Here is a 15678-nt window from a genome sequence, read left to right on the forward strand (position 1 = left end):
TGTCGGTATAACGCTTTGCCAGGTTGTATTGCAACATCTTATATTGTATGTTATAATTGTCCTATTATATTTTAATAGCTTTAATACTTATCTTGTAACTTCTTAATAAAGCCTTTACTTTGGAACAAGACATATTCGCAGCCTCTTAGTATAAGAGACCGCTCCATTAACAGATTATTTACATTTGGCCTTCCAATATGGGGCGAGTGAGGTGAAGTTTTGTGCGAACTATAAGTTTTTGGTTGCTGTACCTATAAGTGGGGATTACGTGTTTATTTTTGGTCGTGAAAGACATGTGTAAGGGTCTGGGGCGGTACCAGGGTGAGTCAGTACTGGGGTAATGATTTTGGTGATGGGTTGTTTAATGTGGCAAGAGGTTATATCCTTGCCCGAACTCACGATTTTGCCAAAAAAAAGTTTTTTTAAAAAAACAAGGGAGTATGTTTAGCCATGGCAGAGGAGGTTAATAGTTGCAAGAAGATGGAAGAACCATCAGTAAAACCTTTGATAGATAAAACAAAGTATATCCAAGAGAAATTGGGAACTTGTGTTTTATTAGTTAAAAACCTGTCAGAGTTTGTGTGAGGTTGAGGATAAAATGAAAGGGTTAACTAAGGAGGAAAAAGTGCTGAAAGGTAAAGCACAGAAGGAGGAGAAGAGGTTCACATCAGTCCTTTAACAGCAGACAAAATCTGTGAAAGAATTGCATAAAAAAAACCCTGGATTGGACACTCGAGGTGTAACAAAAGCATTGGGAAAAAAGGGAAAGAAATTAAAAGCTCACAGCAAAAATTAAAATTGATGTGGGGTAGAAAAGGCAAAAAACAGAATACCACAGGTTTGCCTGACCAGCTCGTGTTTCCAACATTTTCTGTTTTTATTTTAAAAGGAAAAGGCTGCTGGAATATCAGTCCGTGCGAAAGTGACTGTGAATTTGTGGAAGTTTGTTGATGATTTAACATTAAGATGCTACCAATGTATAACAAGCCACAGAATTTATTTTCTTTGAAAGTCTCTCTTAAAAATGTGTCCGTATGATGTTTGTTTTTGGTGCCAGCTCCACCCTCTTTTCTTTTCACGGAACCAAAATCATTTTTAACCCTCTGTAGTCTTGTCTTTGATGTTGGGAGTATTTTAAGCATTTTAATCGATGTCTTTTCTATAAGCATATTTAATTTTTGAGATATTGAGTCCTTCTGCTTTTGGTTTTGAACCGATTTGGAGCAATTGACAGATTGAGTGTTTGATTAAATTGTCAAATTATGAAACTGGTTTTCTGTCAGTGGCCACTACAGACAGCTGGTTATTGAAACTATGTGAATATCCCATGGGCACACGACCTGGGATTATCACATAAAATTTGGCATTTTCTGACTTCATAACCCATTACAGGGATCAATATTTTTAAGGTACATGAAAGCGTGACTATGGTTGTTGCGTATGTTCATTTCAGTTTAAGATTGTGCCCCCAGAAGATGGGCGATTTGAAGAAAACTTTTGTGCTTTACATTTTAAGTTGAAGCCACTGGTGTGGGTTTACTTCAGCTGAAATTTACATTACGCTACTGTTAAAAGCACAAAGCACTTTGTTTTAATTGGATTGCAGCTAAAAACAGCTATTGCATTTTATAGTTTGAATTAAAGCTGCGTGGTCTTCTTTTAAATCAATTTGAATGTTTTACAAATCACTGTTTTCTTAATTTGGTTACTGCAAGTCTGAGACCTGCTATTGTGATTGACTCCTCCCCCCACCCCCTAAGGTTTTGACAAGCAAGAAATAATTAACCCTTACTGCTGCATTGCTGAAACTAATTACCTGCTGTACTAGTTTTTTAAGAAGTTGGTCTGACACTCAAATAATGAAGCAGTCTGTGCCCGCATGCAGCAAGACTTCGACAACATCCAGGCTTGGGCTGATAGTGGCAAGTAACATTCGCACCAGACAAGTGCCAGGCAATGACCATCTCCAACAAGAGAGAGTCTAACCACCTCCCCTTGACATTCAATGGCATTACCATCTCCGAATCCCCCACCATCAACATCCTGGGGGTCACCATTGACCAGAAACTTAACTGGACCAGCCATATAAATACTGTGGCTACAAGAGCAGGTCAGAAGCTGGGTATTCTGCGGTGAGTGACTCACCTCCTGACTCCCCTAAGCCTTTCCACCATCTACAAGGCACAAGTCAGGAGTGTGATGGAATACTCTCCACTTGCTTGGATGAGTGCAGCTCCAACAACACTCAAGAAGCTCGACACCATCCAGGACAAAGCAGCCCGCTTGATTGGCACCTCATCCACCACCCTAAACATTCACTCTCTTCACCACCGGCGCACTGTGGCTGCAGTGTGTACCATCCACAGGATGCACTGCAGCAACTCGCCAAGGCTTCTTCGACAGCACCTCCCAAACCCGCGACCTCTACCACCTAGAAGGACAAGGGCAGCAGGTACATGGGAACAACACCACCTGCACGTTCCCCTCCAAGTCACACACCATCCCGACTTGGAAATATATCGCCGTTCCTTCATTGTCGCTGGGTCAAAATCCTGGAACTCCCTTCCTAACAGCACTGTGGGAGAACCTTCACCACACGGACTGCAGCGGTTCAAGAAGGCGGCTCACCACCACCTTCTCAAGGGCAATTAGGGATGGGCAATAAATGCTGGCCTTGCCAGCGACGCCCACATCCCATGAACGAATAAAGAAAAGCTCTTTGAGCTTCCAGCATTTCAGTCTGCTGAGTGGAAGGAGCAGTCACTGTACAAACAGTTTCATTGTCCCTTAATAAAATCAATTATTTTTGTACTGCGTCACAACCTCATTCAGATATGTCCTTGTCCGTCATCCTCCTCCAAGAGCGCCATGGAAAGTTAATGCCCGTGATTTACACCTCCCGAGTATTGACGCCGGTGGACCAGACATATACCGCCTGCATGAGCCATTTGCTGGCGCTGTATTGGGGGACGGTGAAATTCTCCTACATTACAGGACTGGATAGGATCATTTTTTTGCCTGCTCACATCCTTATGGAGTTATCAGGGGTCCTCAGGGACTGGTCAGTTTCTAACAGCCATGTAGCAAGGTGGATTTTAGGACTGCAGGAGAGAAACTTAAGAGGTCCGGCATATCCACAATCCTTTGTATTTAGCAGCTGGGCTGCTGCTACCTGGAAAGCCACGAGTGCGCTATAACCATCCCTGAACCAGGCTAGTGCGTTCTTGGTGGATCACGTCATGAGTCGCCATGTCGCCATTATTATCAATGTTTATAAACATGATGGCATGGGAAGCATTACTATCTTGTTGGGGAATGTTTGGCTTGGGAAACAGAGAAATTGATTAAAATGCAGGCACAGGCTTAATACAGCAGATCGTAATGTGTGATTGTGGGTATATAAGGAAGAGCGTAAAACGGATTTGTTAGAATATTCTCAGACTGAAGACTGGACCGCTCAAATGAAATTGATTGCCTTGGAACCTTGTCGGTGTAATGCTCTGCCAGGTTGTATTGCAATGTCTTTTATAGTATGTTATAATTATCCTATTATATTTTAACACCTTTTCTGCTTATCTTGTAATTTCTTAATAAAATCTTTCCTTTGGAGCAAGACATACTCGTAGCATTTTTGTACAAGAGACCCGTTTGTTAAGAGATTACTTACACATGTATTTCATGAATGGTATTGAAATAGCTACAGATGAAGTTGAAAGACCAAGCAGCATTAGACCTGACACAAAACATGTCCAACAAATAAGAGCAGCAGCCCAAAAAATCAATAGAATGTTGAACTACAATGGTCAAAAGAGTAGAAGATAATTTGGAACATACTGCCTGAAAGGGCAGTGGAAACAGATTCAATAGTAACTTTCAAAAGGGAATTGGATAAATACTTGAAAAAGGAAACATTTGTAGAGCTTTGGAGAAAGAGTGGGACTAATTGGATAGCTCTTTCAAAGAGCCGACACAGGCATGATGGGATGAATGTCCTCCTTCTATGTTATAAGATTCTATGATTCTATCTATGATAAGTATCAGAGAGGGTTAATGAAGGTAGTGTGGTAGATGTTGTATATATGGAATTTCAAAAGGCATTTGATAAAGTACTACATAACAGGCTTATTCAGAAAGTAGAAGCACATCGGATTAAAGAAACGGTGGTAACTTGGGTACATAATTGGCTAAGGGATAGGAGGCAGAGAGTCGTGGTGAACGGATGTTTTTCTGACTGGAAAGAAGTATGCAGTTGGGTCCCCCAGGGATCAGTATTAGGGCCATTGCTTTTCTTGTTATATATAAGTGACCTGGACTTGGGTATAGGGAGTACAATTTGCAGATGATACAAAACTTGGCAATGTATAAATAGTGAGCAGGATAGTAGCTGACTTCAGTAGGGCATAGACAGACTGGTGAAATGGGCAGACACATGGCAGGTACAATTTAATGCGGATAAGTGTGAAGTGATGCACTTTGGGAGGAACAACAAGAGAGGCAGTAAAATCTAAATGGTACTATTTTGAGGGGAGTGCGAGAGCAGAGGGGATGTGGGAGCGCATTTTCACAAATCTTTGAAGGTGGCAGGGTTAAGAAAATGTATGGGATACTTGGCTTTGTAAATAGGGCCAGTAAATAGAAAAATAATACAAGCCATGCTAAACCTTTACAAATCACTGGTTAGGCCTCAGCTGGAGTACTGTGTACAATTCTGGGCACCACACTTTAGGATGGAGGTCAAGACCTTGGAGAGGGTACAGTGGAGGTTTACCAGGATGATACCAGGGGTGAAGGACTTCAGTTATGTGGAGAGATTGGAGAAGTTGGGATTGTTCTCCTCAGAGCAAAGAAGGTTAAGGGGCGACCTAATAGAGGTATTCAAAATGATGAGGGGTTTTGATAGAGCACATAGGGAGAAACTGTTTCCTCTGGCAAGTAGGTCGGTAACCAAAGGTCATAGATTTAAAATAATTGGCAAAAGAACTAGAGGGGAAATGAGGAGAAATTTTTTTCACACAGAGGGTTGTTAAGATCTGGAGCGCACTTCCTGAAAGGGCGGTGGAATCAGATTCTATAGGAACTTTCAAAAGGCAATTGGACATGTACGTGAAGAGAACCAATTTGCAGGGTTATGGGGAAAAAGCTGAGGTGTGGGACTAAATTGGACAGCTCTTTCAAAGAGCCGGCACAGGTATGATGGGCTGAATGGCCTCCTTCTGTGCTGTAAGATTCTATGATTCTATGATTTGGGTTGCCATATTGTTAATATAACGTATAGCAGAATATCGTGCAAACAGGCGAACACGTTTCTTATAAATGCCATCGAGGATAATTATAAACCTACAGTCTCTCGGCACTTGCATGCCTCTTAAGGGAGGAGTTGGTGAAGTCTCAACCGGAATCCCTGGATGGGGTGGGGTGGGGGGGGGGGGGGTTCAGTTCTGCGGAGAGACTAGAGAAGCTCCTTAGGGCAGAGAGGGTCAAGGGGGAGATTTAATAGAGGTGTTCAAAATTATGAGGGGTTTTGACAGAGCGGATAAGGAGAAACTGGCAGGAAGGTCGGTAACCAGAGGATACAGATTTAAAATAATTGGCAAAAAGACTGGGAGGAGATGATGAGAATTCTTTTTACGCAGCGAGTTGTTATGATCTGGAATGCACTGCCTGAAAGGGTGGTGGAAGCAGATTCACTAGTAACTTTCAAAAGGGAATTGAAGCTTTATTTAAATAGGAAAAATTTGCAGGGCTATGGGGGAGAAATAGACGAATGGAACTAATTTGATAGCTCTTTCAGAGCGCCGGCACAGGCATGATGGGCTGAATGGCCTCCTTCTGCATTGTGCGAGTCTATGAATCCCAGTGGGCACAGGTCCCCAGCACAATCATTCAGTGCCACTTGTTCCTAACTTGACAATCTCATTCACGGAGGGCCTTAACAATTAGCTGGCGTGAGAAACGGAGAATTCACACTGGTGCAGCAAGGAGTGCTAGTCAGAGGTGAGAGCTGAGGGACCTTACTGCAGCAAAATGGAGGGAGCTTCACTCTGCATCTGGCCACACTGCCCTGGGGAGCACTTAATGCCGACACTGGGCGACAACAGTCAGGTAAAGTTTCCACGAACTCAGAAATTGACCAGCGAGAAATAAAACATGTAACAAAGTATATTCACATCACACAATCCTCACAATATAATGCATCATATTGGGCTGCATCTTGCTGGAAAAATAATGGCGTGTTAACAACGCATGCCTTAGCCTTTCTGTTATTTTGAAGAACTTGCTGGATTAATTGCTCATTAAATTCACCGCAAAAAGGGCTGGAACTTAACAGCATAAGTACTCTTTTATCGGTGTGATAATTGTTAATGCAACACCAATCAACCTCTCTGGCCCAGAAAGGGAACAATTTAAACTGTTCAATCTCATTCCTCCACGTAGTCAATTGTTGTTAGAGATTTTTAAGACATCAAATTTTTAATTTTTAAATTTTTTTCATACTTTCCCTTTCTGTCTCTTTTTCTCTCTCTCTTAATCCATTCTTTCTTTCCCTCTCTTTATTTCTCCTTCTGTACCTGATTTGACTGTAATTCACCCTCCTTATCAGTCCTTCTTCTGTTTCTTTCTCAATCCTTGAATCTCAGGAGATAGACTGTTGGTCCCGTCGTCCACTAGGGTCCCAGATGTCCCGTTGCCCTCTCCGCGCCGTTATCAGCTCGCACTTGCGGCATTACGGCGCAAAAGGATTTCGAGCTGAAGGGTGCAGGAGAAAGTCTAACTAACGGCACACGTCACCAGACGCCCCACTCCAACAAGATCAGGCCCATTCATTTCTTACCGATTTCTGTCACCTGACTGTATTTGTACGTAATACAGAAGAGAGTCTGTCCATTTCTCTTTCCAGAGGATGGCCACGAGTAACCCTTCTTAGGAAAAGGAGGGAAATGCGGAACGCTGTGAATCAGCCAGAAACCCTGGGCTTCGTCAAACAGCAGGACCCCTAAAATTAGACAGCAATTAGTAACACATCATAGAAATATATGAATAACAAATGTCCCGAGGGAAGCTATAGGCTATCATTTACAAATTTGTGTTCACAATGCACAGCTTTTCCAGCAAGAATGACTACTGTGGATTCAGGTGCGGAGATCAGTCGACTCTAGAGAGCAGAAAACCCTGCGAGTCCTGCTGACCTCTGAACCCGAATTCCCAAGAAGCAGGTGAAGCTCCAAACTCCACTGAACTCCATCCTAAATTCCCGATATGTGCTGATCTCTCTGCTCAAATTCCTGATATGTGCTAATCCCTGCTAAAATTCCCAAAAGAAAGTGGGGGGAGGTGGTGGCAGTATTGATCAAAGAAACTATTATAGCACTGGAAAGGGATGATGTAGTTGAGGGGTCAAAGATAGAATCTATTTGGTTAGAATTAAGGAACAATAGAGGAGCTATTACGCTACTGGGTGTATACTACAGGCCACCAAATAATGAGAAGGAGATAGAGGAGAAAATTTGCAGGCAAATTACAGAAAGATACAAGAACTATAGAGTAGTGATAATAGGGGACTTGAATTATCCCAATATAGACTGGGACAGTAACAGTGTAAAGAGCAAAAAGGGGGAGGAATTCCTGAAATGTGTTCAAGAGAACTTTCTGGAACAGTGTGTTTCCAGCCTAATCAGGAAGGAAACAGTGCTGGACCGAGTTCTGGGGAATGAAGTGGGGCAGGTGGTGCCGTTTCAGCGGGGGAGCATTTAGGGAACAGTGATCATAATATCATTAGGTTTAGAATAGTTATGGACAAGGACAAGGAACAATCAAATGTGAAAAAGCTTAACTGGACGAGGGCAAATTTCAGTAAATTAAAAAAGGATCTTGCCCAGGTGGATTGGAATCAAAAATTGGTAGGCAAAACAGTAATTGAATCCTTCAAGGAGGAGTTGGTTCGGGTACAGAGTAGACATATCCCTATGAGGGGGAAAGGAAGAGCATCCAAAACTAGGGCTCCCTGGATGACTAAAGATATAGAGATTAAAATGAAACAGAAGAAAGGAGTCTTATGACGAATGTAAGGTTCATGATACAGTAGAGAACCAGGCTGAATACAGAAAGTACACAGGAGATCTAAAAAATGGAATAAGAGGGGCAAAGAGAGAGGATGAGAATAGGGTAACATAAAAGGGAACCCAGAAGTCTTTTATAAACTTATAAATAGAAAAAGGGTAGTCAAAGGAAGGGTGGGACCAATTAGAGACAAAAAAGGAGATCTTGTGGAGGCAGAGGGCATGGCTGAGGTACTAAATGAATACTTCGCATCGGTCTTCACTAGAGTAAAGGGGGAGCTGGTAGTGATATTGGATGGGATAAAAATAGATAAAGAGGAGGTACTCAAAGTAGAAAAGGGCTTTATTAATAGAGGCATAGAGTACAAAAGCAAGCTCGTTATGCTAAACCTTTACAAAACGTTGGTTAGGCCTCAGCTGGAGTATTGTGTTCAATTCTGGGCACCACACTTTAGGAAGGATGTTAAGGCCTTAGAGAAATGTAAGGAATCTTACAACACCAGGTTATAGTCCAACAATTTTATTTTAAAATCACAAGCTTTCGGAGATTTTCTCCTTCGTCAGGTGAGTGAGTGAATGAGAGCTACTCACCTGACGAAGGAGATAATCTCAAAGCTTGTGATTTTAAAATAAAACTGTTGGACTATAACCTGGTGTTGTAAGATTCCTTACATTTGTCCACCCCAGTCGATCACCGGCATCTCCACATCAAGGCCTTAGAGAGGGTGCAGAAGAGATTTACTAGAATGGTACCAGGGATGAGGGACTTCAGTTATGTGGAGATGCTGGAGAAGCTGGGATTGTTCTCCTTAGAACAAAGAAGGTTAAGGGGAGATTTAATAGAGGTGTTCAAAATCATGAGGGGCTTTGTGGCAGGGGGATGGGCACCAGGATGTAGAATTGGAAACGAGAAACAAGGTGCACAAAGGATTGGGAGAGAAAGATAGCACTAGAGTAAGAAATAGTGCGGTATTAGGCGGGATCAGACTAAGAAAGAGTACAAGTCTAAGGTAGATTTAGAGTGCATGTGTGTAAACGCACAAAGTGTGGTAAACAAGGTCGGTGAGCTGCAGGCGCAAATAGCCACATGGGAATATGATGTTGTGGCGATAACGGAGACCTGGCTCAAAAAAGGGCAGGGTCGGATACAAGGTGTTCAGGAAAGATAGGGAAGGGAAGAAAGGGGGTGGGGTGGTGGCAGTATTGATTAAGGAGAATATTGCCGTGCTGGAGAGAGAGGATGTCCTGGAGGGGTCAAGGACAGAATCTATTTGGTTAGAGTTAAGAAACAAAAGAGGTGCCATTACACTACTGGGTGTATTCTAGAGGCCACCAACTAGTGGGAAGGATATAGAGGGAAATTACAGAGAGGTGCAAAAGCCATGGAGTAGTGATAACGAGGGACTTCAACTATCCTACTGGGATAGTAATAATATAAGGGACAAAAAGGGGGAGGGGTTTTTGAAGTGTATTCAGGAGAACTTGCTTGACCAGCACATTTCCAGCCCAACGAGGAAGGAGGCATTGCTGGATCTGGTTCTAGGGAATGAGGTGGAGCAAGTGTCAGTGGGGGAACATTTAGGTAACAGCGGTCATAGTATCATAAGGTTTAGAATGGCTATGGAAAAGGACATGGACAACTTTAAAGTAAAAATACTCAATTGGAGGAGGGCCAATTTCAGTGGGATGAGAACAGATCTGGCCCGGGTAAATTGGAATCAAAGATTGGCAGGCAAAACTGTAATTGAACAATGGGCGGCCTTTAAGGAGGAGATGTTTCAGGTACAGTCTAGGTACATTCCCACTAGGGAGAAAGATAGGGCAATTAAAGCCAGAGCTCCCTGGATGACAAAAGAGATAGAGAGTAAGATGAAGCAGAAAAAAGAGGTGTATGACAGATATCAGGTTGATAACACAAGTGAGAACCAGGCTGAATATAAAAAGTTCAGAGGGGAAGTGAAAAAGGAAATAAGAGAGGCAAAGAGAGAGTATGAGAATAGCCTGGCGGCCAACATAAAAGGGACTCCAAAAGTCTTCTATAGGCATGTAAACAGTAAACGAGTAGTAAGAGGTGGGATGGGGCCGATCAGGGACCAAAAAAGAGATCTACTCACTAAGGCAGAGGGGATGGCCGAGGTACTAAATGAGTACTTTGCATCTGTCTTTACCAAGGAAGAAGATGCTGCCAGAGTCTCAGTAAAGGATAGGCTAAAAATTGATAAAGAGGAGGTACTAGAAAGGCTAGCTGTACTTAAAGTAGATCAGTCACCCGGTCCGGATGGGATGCATCCTAGGTTGCTGAGGGAAGTAAGGGTGGAAATTGCGGAGGTGCTGGCCATAATCTTCCAAACATCGTTAGATACAGGGGTGGTGCCAGAGGACTGGAGAATTGTAAATGTTCACCCTTGTTCAAAAAAGTGTGAAAGGATAAACCCAGCAACTATAGGCCAGCCAGTTTAACCTCAGTGGTGGGGAAACTTTTAGAAACGATAATCCGGGAGGGAATTAGGAGTCATTTGGACAAGTGTGGATTGATTAGGGAAAGCCAGTACAGATTTGTTAAAGGCAAATCGTGTTTAACTAACTTGATTGATTTTTTGATGAGGTAACAGAGAGGGTAGATGAGGGCAATGCAGTTGATGTAGTGTATATGAACATTCAAAAGGCGTTTGGTAAAGTGCCACATAAAAGGTTTGTCATCAAGATTGAAGCTCATGGAATGAAAGGGGCAGTAGCAGCATGGATACAGAATTGGCTAAGTAACAGGAAACAGAGAGTAGTGGTGAACGGTTGTTTTTCGGATTGGAGGGAGGTGTACAGTGGTGTTCCCCAGGGGTCAGTACCAGGACCATTGCTTTTCTTGATATATATTAATGACTTGGATTTGGGTGCACAGGGCTCCATTTCCAAATTTGCAGATGACACAAAACTTGGAAGTGTAGTACACAGTGAGGAGGATAGTGATAGACTTCAAGAGGACATAGACAGGATGGTGGGATGGGCGGACACGTGGCAGATGAAATTTAATGCAGAAAAATGTGAAGTGATACATTTCAGTAGGAAGAACGAGGAGAGGCAATATAAACTAGAAGGCACAATTCTAAAAGGGGTACAGGAACAGAGAGATCTGGGGGTTTATGTGCACAAATCGTTGAAAAAGCAGTTTAAAAAGCATACAGGATCCTGGGCTTTATAAATAGAAGCATAGACTACAAAAGCAGGGAAGTCATGATGAACCTATATAAAACACTGGTTCGACCACAACTGGAGTATTATGTCCAGTTCTGGGCACCGCACTTTAGGAAAGATGTGAAGGCCTTGGAGAGGGTGCTGAAAACATTTACTAGAATGATTCCAGGGATGAGGGACATTAGTTACATGGATAGACTGGAGAAACTGGTGTTGTTCTCTTTGGAACAGAGAAGGTTGAGAGGAGATTTGATAGAGGTATTTAAAATTAGGAAGGGTCTAGATGGAATAGATAGAGACAAACTGTTCCCATTGGCGGAAAGGTCAAAAACCAGAGGACATAGATTTAAGGTGATTGGCATAAGAACCAAAGGTGACATGAGGAAAAACTTTTTTACGCAGCGAGAGGTTAGGATCTGGAATGCACTGCCACGGAGGTTGGTGGAGACAAATTCAATTGTGGCTGTCAAAAGGGAACTGTATAAGTACTTGAAAGGAAAAAATTTGCAGGGCTACGGGAATAGGGCGGGGGACTTGTTGGATTGCTCTTGCATAGAGCTGGCACGGACTCGATGGGGGGATTGGCCTCCTTTCATGCTGTAACCTTTCTATGATTCTATGATTCTAAGACTGAAGCCATTGTCATTGGTCCCCACCACAAACTCCATTCCCTAGCCACCGACTCCTTACCTCTCCTTGGCCACTGTCTGAAGCTGAACCAGAAGTTCACAACCTTGGCTTCTTATTTGACCCTGAGATGAACGTCCGACCACACATCCTCTCCGTCACCAAGACTGCCTACTTCCACCTCCGTAACATCGCCCGTCTCCGCCCCTGCCTCAGCTCATCTGCTGCTGAAACCTCCATCCATGCCTTTATTACCTCTAGACTTGACTATTCCAATGCTCTCCTGGCCAGTGTTCCATCTTGCACCCGCCGTAAACTTGAGCTCATCCAAAACTCTGCTGCCTGTATCCTAACTCACACCAAGTCCTGTTCACCCATCACCCCTGTGGCTTGCTGACCTGGTCCAGGAATGCCTCGATTTTAAAACTCTCATCCCTGTTTTCAAATCCCTCCATGGCTTCAGCCCTCCCTTTCCCTGTAACTTCCTCCAACCCCACTTCCCTCGAGACCTCTGCACTCCTCCAATTCTGGCCCCTTGCGGTTCTCCAATTATCCTCGCTCCACCATTGGCGGCCGTGCCTTCAGCTGCCCAGGCCCTAAGCTCTGGAATTCCCTCCCTAAACCTCTCCGCCTCTCTACCTCTCTCTCCTCCTTTAAGACGCTCCTTAAAATCCACCTCTTTGACCGAGCTTTTGGTCACCTGACCTGATATAACCTTTTGTGGCTCGGTGTCAAATTTTGTTTGATAATCGCTCCTGTGAAGCGCTTTGGGACGTTTCGACAAGTTAAAGGCGCTATATAAATGGAAGTTGTTGTTGGCCTTGTTAGGGAGGGGGAGGAAAACAAAATTAGTCAGCGTTCCGGCTCCTGATCCGTTTCCAGTGACTCCTGCTGGAAGTGTATTTGTGTGAAAACTGGGCGATGACAGGATTTGGCTTGGCTGCGGTGCCCCTTGCTGTTGAGTGGTGTGCTGACACTCACTGTCACGGCTGGTAAATAACTCACACCTTCGCCCTCTGACTCTGAAGGTCGTAGGTTCAAGCCCCACTCCAGAGACTTGAGCACAAAATCCAGGCTGACACTTCCGTGCAGTACTGATGGAGTGCTGCACTGTCAAAGGTGCCATCTATCGGCTGAGACGTTAAACCGAGGCCCCGTCTTGCCCTCTCAGGTGGACGTAAAAGATCCCACGGCACTATTTTGAAGAAGTGCAGGGGAGTTCTCCCTGACGTCCTGGCCAATATTTATCCCTCAACTAACATTGCTAAAAGAAATGATCTGGTCATTATTGCATTCTTCTTAGTGGGAGCTTGCTGTGCACAAATTGGCTGCCGCGTTTCCCGACATTACAATGTTGACCACACTTCATAAAGTGCTTCATTGGCTATAAAGCACTTTGGGATGTCCTGAGGTCGTGAGAGGTGCTACATAAATGCAAGTTCTTTCTTTCTTTCTGAGTCAGAAGGTCATGGCTTCATGCCCCACTCCAGAGACTAAAGCACACAATTTTAGGTTTAGCTGACACTAGTACTGAGGGAGTGCTGCACTGTCAGAGGTGCTGTCTTTTGGATGAGATGTTAGATCAAGGCCCCGTCTGCCCTCTCAGGTGGGGCTTAACAGTTCTTCTGCTGTTAAAATCCTCATGCATGTCAGTCACCCACCCCAACTCCCGCTGACTTCCTAAAAGCTGAAACAAGTCTGTCAATAAAAGAATAAGTTTTATAAATAAAAGCTTCACATCTTTAGGTTCAAAAAGCTCAATTTAGTTGACTACTGCTTTAACAACACAAACCAAAATGAATTCAAGGAAATATCTGTAAGTTTCAGCTATGGTGTATGACGTGTCTGTACTGCTAGAGTATTAGAGTGAAGTTACTTTGTGAATTTCAATCATTTATTTGATCCCATAATACCAAACCACCCTCAAACAAGCTACAATTGGCAGTAATTCAAAAATGTCAGTAAGATGGCCAACAAGGGTAAAGAATGGAAAATTACTGCTTGTGGGAGTAGGTGAAGGGCGTTTACATAAACTGTCAAGGTGACGGAAGGCAAGTTTGCATTACAAATGGCCTATAGATAGTCTGTCGAGTTTGCACTATTGGCTGGAAGCCTTGCCTGCCAGCTGTGCATATTGGGAAATCATGGTCTTATTGGCCCAATTTTCTGTGGGAGCAGAAAATCTACCCTTTATAGTTTGCGACCCATCCCACATTCTGTATGTGAGACTGACAGACCGTTTGGTTTAGGTTGGCTTATCTCAGCCGAGGCTAAACTAGGTGTCAGCCGTGTCTCAGTGAGTAGCACTCCTGCCTCCGAGTCAGAAGGTTGTCAGTTCGAGCTCTATTCCAGAGGCTTGAGCACATAATCTAGGCTGACACTCCCAGTGCCAGTACTGAGGGAGTGCTGCACTGTCGGAGGTGCCATCTTTTGGATGAGACATTAAACGAAGGCCCCATCTGCCCTCTCAGGTAAAAGATCCCATGGCACTATTTCGAAGAAGGGCAGTTTGCCCCAGAGTCCTGGTCAATATTTATCCCTTAACAAATGCCCAAAACAGATTATCTGGTCATTATCACATTGCTGTTTGTGGGACCTTGCTGTGCGCAAATTGGCTGCCGCATTTCCTACATTACGACAGTGACTACGTTTCAAAAGTATTTCATTGGCTGTAAAGCACTTTGGAACGTCCTGAGGTTGTGAAAGGCGCTATATAAATGCAATTTTTTTTTCTTTCTCTATGCCACTAGATTATGGAGATGAGAATGAGTCAGCTATGGGTCCTGCCCCTGTTCGAAAGTTGATGTTGATGGAAGACAGGATCAAATTTGGTTTTGATATCTTTCTAGTTGAATATCGAGCACCCATTGTCTAGGTTCACATGTGAAGCCTGAGAATTTGCCTGGTCCCATTGAAGCATGAGTCAGCAAAGGAAGGAGAGAACATTGGCAAAAAAAAGCATAAAAATATAGTATGAAAAAGACAACTTCACCTCCTACCATTGAAAAAGGGGTAGATGATATCTGGTCAGGGGCCATAACTGATGTGTAAGCTCACTGTAAACTGATAATTGTCAAGGTCTTTGCCCTTCCTGACTGAAACTACCAATGGTAGAGCCCATTATATGTTGGCCAATATGTTGCCCAATGTTCAACAGTGTTAGCTACTTGTCACGTAATGCCTTTCTAATATTGACTAGTGACTTAGGTTATTTAAACATGACCCCAAAAAACATTAACCCAAGAATACCGTACAAAGGTCTGAACTATCACATTCATTCAGAACTTAAATCCAATTGACATCATTGTCACTGGTATCGAGAGACTCCATACATCCCAAATAGGAGGGGGAGGAAAAATAAAATGATACTGTAGCAGCCATTTTTAGACATTTTATACCACATTTATATACACCTTCTCAAGGGCAATCAGGGATGGGCAATAAATGCTGGCATCGCCAGCGACCCCCACATCCCGTGAACGAATAAAAAAAACCCACATCTAACAAAAAGGTTAAAAGGTACAAATTCACATATGACAAACATAAACGAACCGAGTTCAACTGCCCAGTCTCTGCTGAGTTAGTTGATGTCAGCTGAAGCAACAGTAGTGAAGACACTACACTTGACCACAGCAACCCTGGGCTAGGGAAGGGAGAAAAGTCAGCCATAGTTCCTTCACCTCAGAGAAGCCTGCTGGAAAGTGTGTGTGAAGGGGCACAAATTATAACCATATTTCAGGCTTCATTAGGCTAACGCAAAGGATAAAGGCAGTACACAACACCCATTCAAGATGGAGGATGTACA

The 15678-nt window shown here is 43.4% G+C and overlaps 1 protein-coding gene across 3 annotated transcripts in view; it reads right to left on the reverse strand.

Moving 5' to 3' along the window:
* dnase2b (deoxyribonuclease II beta) overlaps positions 1-15678 on the reverse strand; it is a 50114-nt gene that overhangs the window by 17456 nt on the left and 16980 nt on the right. For 2 of the 3 annotated variants that reach the window (XM_067989831.1, XM_067989829.1), the window contains exon 4: positions 6833-6994. The exons of the other annotated variant lie outside the window; for it this stretch is intronic. In XM_067989831.1, the coding sequence (XP_067845932.1) occupies positions 6833-6994 (162 nt within the window). The remainder of the gene's footprint in view (positions 1-6832; positions 6995-15678) is intronic. 3 annotated transcript variants of the gene reach the window in all.

This window comes from Heptranchias perlo, chromosome 9 (assembly GCF_035084215.1).
Source record: "Heptranchias perlo isolate sHepPer1 chromosome 9, sHepPer1.hap1, whole genome shotgun sequence".
In the NCBI taxonomy this organism is placed as follows: Eukaryota; Metazoa; Chordata; class Chondrichthyes; order Hexanchiformes; family Hexanchidae; genus Heptranchias; species Heptranchias perlo.